General features: G+C 39.9%; 1 protein-coding gene across 1 annotated transcript; it reads left to right on the top strand.

Moving 5' to 3' along the window:
- Window positions 1-1,597: 1,597 nt before the first annotated feature.
- On the top strand, window positions 1,598-2,173 carry LOC124254331 (histone-lysine N-methyltransferase EHMT1-like). Its single transcript, XM_046688253.1, has one exon. It carries the CDS (start codon window positions 1,598-1,600, stop codon window positions 2,171-2,173), a length of 576 nt encoding a protein of 191 aa, XP_046544209.1.
- Window positions 2,174-10,699: the final 8,526 nt, after the last annotated feature.

The raw sequence follows: 10,699 nt of genomic DNA, 5'->3' as shown, positions 1-10,699 counted from the left end.
ACTCTGCTTTTCCCAGAGATTTCTTATGGATGTGGAAAGGACAGCACGAAAGTGTTACTTATCAGTCAACCCTTGCCTCTGAAAATCTTTGAACACCGTCTACCGGTTACATAGTCATATTGTGTATTGAGTATGCAGACTTTGCTGAAAATGCAGTTATATTATTCAATAATTTTGAGGGGCGGTGGGGTAGCCTAGTGGTTAAAGCGTTGGCTCGTCACGCCGAAGACCCGGGTTCGAATCCCCACATGGGTACAATGTGTGAAGCCCATTTCTGGTGTCCCCCGCCGTGATGTTGCTGGAATATTGCTAAAAGCGGCGTAAAACCAAAACTCAGTCAGTCAATCATAATTTTAAAAATGGCGCTGGTGTAGGGACAAGCCCTTAAGCGACTGTAACACCAGAAATCATTCATAATGATAATAGTTAACGGTTTCAAACATCTAAAATCAGGAATTTGCAGGGATTTCTTATGGATGTGGGAAGGACAGTAGAAAAGTGTTACTTGCCAATAAACCCTTACTTCTGAAAATCTTAGAACACCGTCTACGGGTCATATTGTGTAATGCGTAAGCAGGCTTGCTCAATATGCAGTTATATTATTCAAATGTCTGAAGCTGCATATAGTATACACACACACAAGATTCCCCTGATGTAGAGACAAGCCCCTAAGCGTCCATAACACAAGAAATCATTTGTTATGATAATAGTTAATGGCTTCAAAAATCTAAAACCACCAGTGCCATTGCTCTGAATCAATTGCACTACGAGGAATATTCATCAGGTGTAAAAGGTAGACTTTGCATGGGAACTTCCAATTTCCAGTTGACGTTAATGAGTTGATGCTTACTTTAGTTCTAGCTAATATTATTGCCCAGAATAGTGATATAAGTTTTACGCTGCACTTAGCGCTATTCCAGCTATATGGCGGCGGTCTGTAAATAATCGAATATGGGCGAGGCAATCCAGTGATCAACAGCATGAACATCGATCTACGCAATTGGGATACGATGACATGTGTCTACCAAGTAACGCGCTGACCACCCGATCCCGTTAGTCGTCTCTTACGACAAGCATTGGATACTGAAGATCAATTCTAACCCGGATCTTCACGGGTTGGCCCAGAATAAAGTGGAGTAGTGATGATGTGCCACGGCGTCCAGTCCTTTACTCTACAAAGCCTTCATGTCAGATTGTAACTTCTTGGCTCAATTCAAATCCGACGACTGCATACAAATTGCTCTCTCTGACACATTATGCAAAAGTGGTAACACAGGTTTTATTCTATTGCCTACTAACTACAGTGAATAATGCTAACAAATTGACGTCATTGTGTCATTATCATATCCTATCCACAGAGAAGCAGAACTACCAGAAGACTCCGAAACACATAGGTGCCAAGGAGGAAACATTTGCGAGCAGTCCACTTCACGAGGCCTGCAGGAAGGGAAACCTGACTCGAGTGAGACGCATCCTGTCCCGGGGTTTGGTCGACATCAACAGTAGAGATGGGAATCACGGAAAAACACCACTAATGGTGGCAGCACAGGAGGGACACTGCAGAATATTGTCTTGTCTTATTAGTAAAGGTGCTAACATGTCACAAGTGGATAATGATGGTAAGAACATGCTTCAATGGGCCTGCAAGGGTGGACATGTGGGTATGGAGGAGTGTTTACTCCCACAATATGGTGTTGAGATTAAGAATGGGTACAGGCCACCACTTCTGCAGGCTGCATGGCGGGGACACAGAGACGTTTGTGAGTTCCTCGTGTGTATGGGAGCTAATGTGTCACAAGTTGATGATGACGCCTACAACGCCCTGCACTGGGGCTGCCAGAGCGGACATCTGGATGTGGTGAAGTATCTACTTTCTCTATGCAGTCTTGATATTAACAGTAGGGGACAAGGCGGTGAGACCCCGTTGATGAAAGCTGCATTCAGAGGCCACAGAGTCGTGTTTGAGTTCCTCGTCAGAAAGGGAGCTAATGTGTCACAAGCTGATGATGACGGCAACAACGTCCTTCATTATTCCTCTTTGGGTGGACATTTGGAGATAGTGAAGCACGTCATCAGAGAGAACATGGTCAACCTTAAAGACAGGAACAAGGACGGGGTAACAGCAGCCATGATGACGACATATGTTAACACATCGTCATATCGTCGCCTGTAAAACTTTCTGGTTTCTCGGGGCTGTCCAGTGAGATAAGTGCAACTTGTGGGTTTATGTCATGCATAATGATATGTTAGCTGAATGTGACAATCTACTTTAGTGACGCGCAGGTATGTGTAACAGACATTGATGATATCGTGTTGGTTTAAACATATTTTTATCCATTAGAATGAATTGGAATTGGTGAACAAGCTTTACAGCTTATTTTAACACGGCTCCCAACAAAATGAAATGAATGACGTCATCGATATTGACTATTATATAAAATAATATCTTATAAATTGTATGCTTTTCTCGAGGGTAATACGGTCTGATGTACGCCTCTTTGGAGCAGTGTCACTCGAGCCGGTAGGCGAGGGATGACACTGCTACAAAAAGGCGTACATCAGACCGTATTACGTGAGGGAAAAGCATACAACGTATTTATCTTACCGCCATGTTGAATGTACAAAATATCATTTTATTTTATTTTAAAGATCGCTACCGACTATATGACTGTAGTCAACCTCAACAAAATGGCGTCTGTCTCTCGACTGGATTTTTAAAATCAGTGACACATATTCTGTCCAGCTTAAAACTGCTGGCAGGGGTGACACGGAAACTTGTTAAAGCGTCACTGACCAATGAAATTAAAGTATTTCACATGAAGGTACGATAATTATACGTATTACACCAAAATACAACTTTTCTCAAAGTAAACATAAATAGTGAGTTATTATCCCCCCACCAGCATATAATGCAGTTGGATGTAGTCGACACTTCGTCTTTCCGTCTGCCCGTCCGTCCGTCCGCCCATCCATAATCATTTCATTTCCGGAGCACCACTTGATATGAAAACATGGCAGGCGTTTCAAACAGATAACGAAGTGGTGCTTTTTGCTAGTTCGGGAAGTTACATTTCCCCTCCTTTTTCCACGGAAGCAACTAAGACTTAAATGAAAAGGAGGTTGATGTCGTTTCCTGAGCAGAACTAGAAATTACTCAGTACTGTTCGTGAGATAACTTTAAGGTAATACTGTGGGGTAGTCCTCGTAACACTCAAGGATGGGACCCTCAGGTATATTGTTTTACTTTGATTTGTCTGTATCCATGTAGTGTATTTTTTCGTACGTCCTAGGTATCTCGTATTTATTTCTTCCCCTAGTGGTTCTAATATGCCGTGCAACGGCTGTGTTTTTTTTAACCTTTTTTTCCTTTTTCTTTCTGTTTATCACGTTTGGAGACCAAGTGTTGTTTCAAACAAACTTCATCTGTTCAGAAACTCAGTACATCAACTTGCGCTCGCAAACTCATGTATCGATATCAATTCTCAGATACTAATCTACAAATATGTCTCATCTGTCCACACTCTGTCCATGTTCTCTGGCTTATGTTATATTCAGCATTTGTTACGTAGTGTGTGTTGATATTTGTCAGTACCGGAGGGCAGTTGGGCATTTTGAATCAACCTATTCAACATCACCAGGATAAGATAAATTCACTTGCTTTTGCATCGTTGTATGTTTGACTTTGGGGACTCGTACCTTCTTATCAAGCGCGATTTTACTATTATGCTGTGGAGATATTAATCCAAATCCTGGGCCTGACACAAATATTCTTAGCATTATTCACCTAAAAAATCGTAGTCTAAGGGTAAGGATTGATCTGGTAACCACCGAGTTTCACAATTTTGACGTCATATGTATAACTGAAACTTGGCTGAATGCAAGTATACCAAACAAGGACATATTATTTCCAGGATATCACCCACCTGTCAGAGAGGATAGACCCACAACGACAGGAGGGGTCGCTATCTACGTTAGAAATAACTTGTATTTCAAACATGTTAATAACTTAGACATCACTGACTTAGAAGCAATATGGGTTCAGATTTTAATTAGTAACATCTAGGTAATACTGCACTAGCAGCGCAGCTTCTTCTTAAAAATACGCGGTATTATTCTTAATTTCTTGCCGTTTTATTAATGGAGAGAGCCAGTGTTCAAAGCCGAGTTTCAAAACTCCCACAACATGTGCTCAAGGGGAAGGGAAGTAACTGTATATTTTCTATTGTACTTCACGTTAGAAATATAAAAAGTAAACAGGGGGCGTAGCGTTATTCGAACAAAATAAAATTTCATACAAGTACTTTTTATCAAAACTCGGCACATATATTTTATAAAGGCCCAATTGCACCTTTTTGCTATTGAGGAACTGTTTGATGTTTCCATGGCATCTAGTTTGACTTTAACTCTGTTCATAATCCTGTGTTGTCTGGACCATATCTCTAAAACTAATAGGTCTTCTTTCATGGGGTTGTGCACAAAGAACATGTTTTAAACTAGTTCCTTTTACTACTTGGGACCTTCCAATATTCCGTTTCCATGGCAGCAAATATCATTACGACTCATGTTTATGTGTATCTGTATAGAATTATAAAGTCCAAGGTATTGTTTTGGTAGCTCAATAGCTCTTGTACAGAAAGATGTGTGTTGACATGTGTGATGCGTGTTGGCAAGTGTGATGTGTGTGTTGACAAATGTAATGTGTGTTTTGACAGGGGTGATGTGTGAGGTGAGGTGAAGTTTGGTTTAACGTCGTGCTTGAGGATATTTCGCTCATATGACGACGTGCATGCGTGTGTATGTGTATGTGCGGCTGCTTGTACTAGCCCAGACTGAAGCTGGTTTTATAGTCCTAGCCCACTGAGATACCGTGCCGCAGTGAAGCATGAATACCCCACTCACACACATTATACTGACTCCAAGCCGACCAGTCCTTGTTGTACCCATTACTGCCGAGCGCCAGGCAGGGACCAACAAGTACCATATTTTAACGTCTTTTGGTATGACGTGTTCGGGGATCGAACCCGCGACCTTCCGCTCTCCGGGCGGACGCTCTAACCACTACACCACGGAGGCGGTCAGGTGTGATGTGTGTGTTGACAGGTGTGATGTATGTGTTGACAGGTGTGATGTATGTGTTGACAAGTGTGATGTGTGTGTTGACAGGTGTGATGTATGTGTTGACAAGTGTGATGTGTGTGTTGACAGGTGTGATATGTGTGTTGACAGGTGTGATGTATGTGTTGACAGGTGTGATGTGTGTGTTGACAGGTGTGATGTATGTGTTGAAAAGTGTGATGTGTGTTTTGACAAGTGTGATGTGTGTGACTGTGCTTCCTATGACATTATTGGTTTTTACATCTCGCTTGAAGTTGAACCGTGATATAATTCTCTTGTTTCCACACGTTTCACCTGATAACTATATATGGTAATGTTGACTGTGATGGTATTTCTCAACTGGAAGATTACTTCCATAGAGTTAGATCAGATTATCCAACTGTCCATATAATTCTAGGAGGTGAGCTGAATGCAAGAATGAAGGACTTCCTTGATTATATTCCAGATGATACTAATGAATATGTTTATGATACAGATGATTATCCAGGTGATACGTTTAGACCCCAAGGAACTCAAAATATGTACAGTATATTAATTATGGTATGAAACTTGCAGAACTCTGTCGTACGTTTAATTCAAAAATATATTAGCAAAGAAGTAGATTTTATTGTCTCTTTGTAGACTTTACCAAGGCTTTTGATACCCTAAGGCATGATGTTCTCTTAAGGTTACCCTAGGAAGCTGGTATAAGAGGTAAATTCCTTATAACCGCTATGTTTGCTGATGATGTTTCAGTTATAGCTGACACTTGTGCACAGTTGCGAAAAAAGATTAATGTACTTGGTAAATTTTGTGAGCAAACTGGTATGAGAGTGAATTTAAAGAAAACCAAGATTATTGTGTTTAGAAATGGTGGTCCATTGCGCTCATATGAAAATTAGTTTTATAATGGCACTGTATCATTTTGCAAGTACCTTGGGATTATGTTTACTCCTAAATTATCCTGGAGTAAAGTTACATCTTGTCTCGCATCACAAGGTAATAAGGCAATATTCTCCGTTAAAACTTTCCAAAGGAAACTTGGCAGTGTTAATTGTACAGATTTATTTAAGGTTTTTTATTGTTTGATATCACCTATCCTATGTAATGGGTCTGAAATATGGGACACATCCTACTGTAATACTATTGAATCTGTCCATATTTAATTTTGTAAATATGTTTGAAACTTGTAAATCCACCTGTAACAATATGGCCTTGGTGAATATGGAAGAGTGCCTTTACAGTGTATTTATACAACCAATACTGTGAAATACTAGTGTAGACTTCTAAACATGCCTGACTATAGATTACCAAAATAATGTTATTTTATGTTATTATCTTTTAGGACGAAATACATGGGCAACTAAAAGTAAAAATATTCTTTTTCAATTTGTTTTTGGATTTGTCTGGATAAGCCAGGAAATTAGTGATCACAAATTATTCATTGAATCATTTAAACAGAGATTACATGATAGTTTGTTCCAATGTTGGCAATCATGTTTGGATAGCAGCCATAAATGTTTTTACTGTAAGCAATTCAAATCTTTTTTAAATGTAGAGAGCTACTTGATAAATAATGAAATCCCTCAATATTTACATAACTATATATGCCCGATTTCGGAGTTGTAATTTTAAACTAGCAGTTGAAAGTGGTAGATACATTGATGTTGTATATAATGAAAGGCATTGCCTGTTTTGTAAATTAAATGGTATCATCGTTGTTGAAGATGAATGGCATGTGTTTTATATCTGTGATGCATATTCTCATATCAGAAATAAGTACATATCAAAATATTTTAGTAAATAACCATCAATTATTAATTTTGTATCTATATTACAGAGTAAAAATGTCAATATCATCAAGGATGTATGTCTATTTTTATACTATGTTGACAAGAAACACAAATCGAAATGAAATACATTATATGTGCTCTAATTACCCAACAAGTTATGTATATGTATTTTTGACCGGAGACCTAGAACTGAAATAAAATTCTGTTCTGTTCTGATCTACCTTCAGTTGATCTATAGCTTGTTTTTTATATTATGCATTGTCCAAATAGTGTTGTTGTATGTATGTATGTATGTATGTATGTATGTATGGTGCCTATGTTGTGTGGCGGGCTGTGATTGGTGTGTACAATGTTTGGATCAGTATGTGTACGGAATGTGTGACATTGTGTGTATGATGCATGTGTTGTCTGTGTGGGGGTTCAGTGTTTGATGTTGTATGTGTGTACGCAATGCGTGGTGTGGTGTGTATGTGGTGTATTTAGTGGGTTTCTATGAATTATGTGCGTTTGGTGTGGTGGTGGTGTGGCGTGTATGTGGTGTGGTGTGGTGTGGTGTGGTGTGAATTGGTGTATTTAGTTGGTTTCTGTGTGTACTGTGTGTTTGGTGTAGTGGTGTGTGGTCCTGTTCATAGGGCTCAGGTCACAAATCAGTTGAGTTAAGCTACGTTGGGCGCGGAGAGACTATGGACGGGTGACATACTGACCTCTGAGAGTTTCAAGGACTTCAGTCTTACCCGACAACAAAGCACATGCGATACATGTGGTCTCAGGCAAGGGAGTTTGTTCAAAATTGCCTCTGTTCACCCAACGGAAAATGGGTACCCGGTGGAATTTAGTCATGTAACTATAACCTTCTAGCACCTAACAGTGAGTGAGTAAGTTATCCGGGGTAATAATGTGTTAATGAGCTTTGAGCATACCTTCATTGCGTGGAGACAGCGCAGTATAAATGTCATTATTATTGTGGTGGTGTGTGGTCAGGGTTCAAGTCAGAGGTCAGGTCACGAATCAGTTGCAGTTTTGTTTTGTTTTAAACATATTTTATTCATGAGAAAAGGATTGGGTACAAGTTATACAACTTAGAACACCCTCTCCGTAGTATTTACATAGTATTATTTACATTCATTCTACAAGATGGACAGAGAAGAACAGAGCAGAAATATGGGAAAAAGAGGAACAATTGCAACATTTAAGAAAATCGTTTTGAATGACAAATATATGTTGAACAATTTTAAATATGTTTTGATTTATGTGAACAGTCAGATCTGCATTGCCATGTAATAGTAACTCATAGGTTATATCCACATTTGTAATACTGCGTAAATTAGTCATCATGATAGTTCTCTGTACTGTATATAATTGACAGTCAAATAAGTAATGATAAGAATTTTCACAAACATTTCCACAAGAACAACTTGGGTTATCTCTTAAACCAGCACGGAATAGATGCAGTTGCAGTTAAGCAAAGTCGAGTGAGGAGAGTGTTTGGATGGGTGACTGTGTTTGGCAGCTTGACGCCAGAGAGTTTCTAGGACTTCAGTCCTGCCCCACTACGAAGCACAGGTGAAATATGTGGTCTCACCTTAGGCAAATGAGTTTTTTCAAAATTGGCTCTGTTCACCCAGCAGAAAATGGGTACCCGGTGACATCTCATGTGATTATTAACCTTCTAGCGCCTCAAAGGCAGCTTGGGTTATCTGGAGTAATAATAGATTCTGATTACAGCGTCCAGTGAGCAAGTAGTCAGATGGATACTGGGCGCTATATATATGAATTGTTATTATATTATGCGCGTGTGTGTTTGTTGACATATGAGTTACCCGCCCCTGAATGTGAGACGTGTCGTTTGACAGCTCCAAGAAAAATAACTGAAATTAAAGTGAAAACAACACAGGGTTGGTGAATTATCACGCATACGAGTGAAGTAAGTTTTTAATCAAGAAGATAAGAAGAAAATTAGCCACGATTCGCCCAGGATTCACCCGCGATGGCCAGCTCATCAGACGTGGAGTTTGTAAATAGTGTTATGTGCCCGCCATTGACACCCCAGCCTTGCGATCGGAAAACTGACCAACACAATCCGAGGCGCAAGAGAAATCACTCCGGAGAGCGTCAATCTGGTGATGTAACGGACATAAAAAAGACAGAAATGATACTGAGAAAGGTGAGACAATAACATTGACCGGTAAATATATTCCGGGACAAAGTGTCAGTAATGGCGATGCCCGCGAAAGTGCTACAGTGGTAAACAATGACTCAGATGTGAAAACAATGTTTAAATTCCTAATGAGTGAATTTAAAGACATGAAACTGTATATGGTGAATGTGGCAGATACTCGGTGAAGATAAATGAGGTTTTGACATGGATTCTTCTAGATTTCACAGTGTGTTGGTAATATATGTGCTTTTCATTGGCTTAATGGAAGTTTAATAGCTTCTTAATGGAACCCTTTCAACGGCTAGAAAACAGTGCGATATGTTTGCAACATAAGTTTGAAAGTTGAGGAAGGAAAATGGCTCGGATTATGTTTAAGGTTCCATTTAAGTGGTCTTTATGAACTCCCGTACTATTGACATATGCACTTTCTCTGTGTGCAATAAAGTGGCCATCATAGCAATGAAAAATTGAACTTTGGCTTAGTGGTCATTGATCTAAGCTGTCGTTAGCAATGATCTGATCTTAGGTACTTTGACCTTACAATGGAATCATTTGAGATGACTGATTATCCCTTCAGGATGACGTCTAGTTACAATAGATCTAGTATTTGTATATTTTGACCTCAGCAATATCCTGGCAGGATGTAAATAATTGAGTCTGGGCCACCATGAGCATCGATCTACGTACTTGTGAAACGATGACGTTCATAGACCAATGGAGCTAGCCTTTCACCCAATCCCGTTAGTTACCCCTAAAACAAGAAAGACCGGGAACTAACTCTTTTATATTTTCAATATTTATGCAAAGTTGTTAGACTTTAGGCATAGATACCAGGTTTTGTCAAAAGGTGAAACTGAAATGGAAACCAACACTCTTTATATTGTCAGTTTCAGACATGGATGACAAATGTATGTCTTTGTAGCTATGAGTCGTTTTGCAGTATACCAATCAGGTTCAGTGTAACCTGACTCTCTGATAAGTTAGGAACAATATACTGACTTGCTCTGCATAATGATCACAGTAGTCGTTGTGTCGGTGAAATCTGTAAACGCCTGATATCAACGTCTCCGGTCGTTGTGGTCTTGTGTTTGCCGTATACTTTGTTACAGTGTTCAAAGTCTTAGTCATAGGTGTCAACAGACCTGTGTTTTTTGTCTACCGGTGGCTGACTCCACACACTGGTGTCCCACACCGTGTGGTTATCTCCAGATACCGGTGAAATAGTCTTGTACCACTCTGCAGCACACGACCGCATCACATATTGGTGAAGACAGTCATGAGTTTGTTGTCCACGTTAACCTTTAGACATTGGTGTCAATAGCATAGTGTCCACTGTCTATCGGAAGGTAGCTACCACAAATTGTGAGAAAAGTCTTGTGTTCAACCTCATCCTGACCCTTTGACTTCGGGTAGTTGCTCGTCATCCGACACAACAGGTGGCCCTCTGTAAGCACTCCAACATGATACCGAGGTATGTGAGCGGCTGTGTGAAACCGCTCGTAAAAGTAACGGTTATTCTGATGTTCTTAATTTCAACATCTAGCACGAAGCAGTGTAAACCTGAGAGGGGCGGTTCTGTCATTATCAGCAACGTTGGCATCCAGCTGTGTCATCTGAAACGTGTTGAAAGTGGTCAATGTTTGAGTATTGAATA

This window comes from Haliotis rubra, unplaced genomic scaffold (assembly GCF_003918875.1).
Source record: "Haliotis rubra isolate DU_JTF1 unplaced genomic scaffold, ASM391887v1 Scf570, whole genome shotgun sequence".
Taxonomy (NCBI): Eukaryota; Metazoa; Mollusca; class Gastropoda; order Lepetellida; family Haliotidae; genus Haliotis; species Haliotis rubra.
The sequence above is the reverse complement of the archived record's forward strand: the minus strand, read 5'-3'. Positions and strand labels throughout refer to the sequence as shown.

What these genes read in the sequence shown, in the direction of transcription:
- LOC124254331 (XM_046688253.1), top strand. Translation starts at nt 1,598, where the DNA reads ATGTCACAAGTGGATAATGATGGTAAGAACATGCTTCAATGGGCCTGC.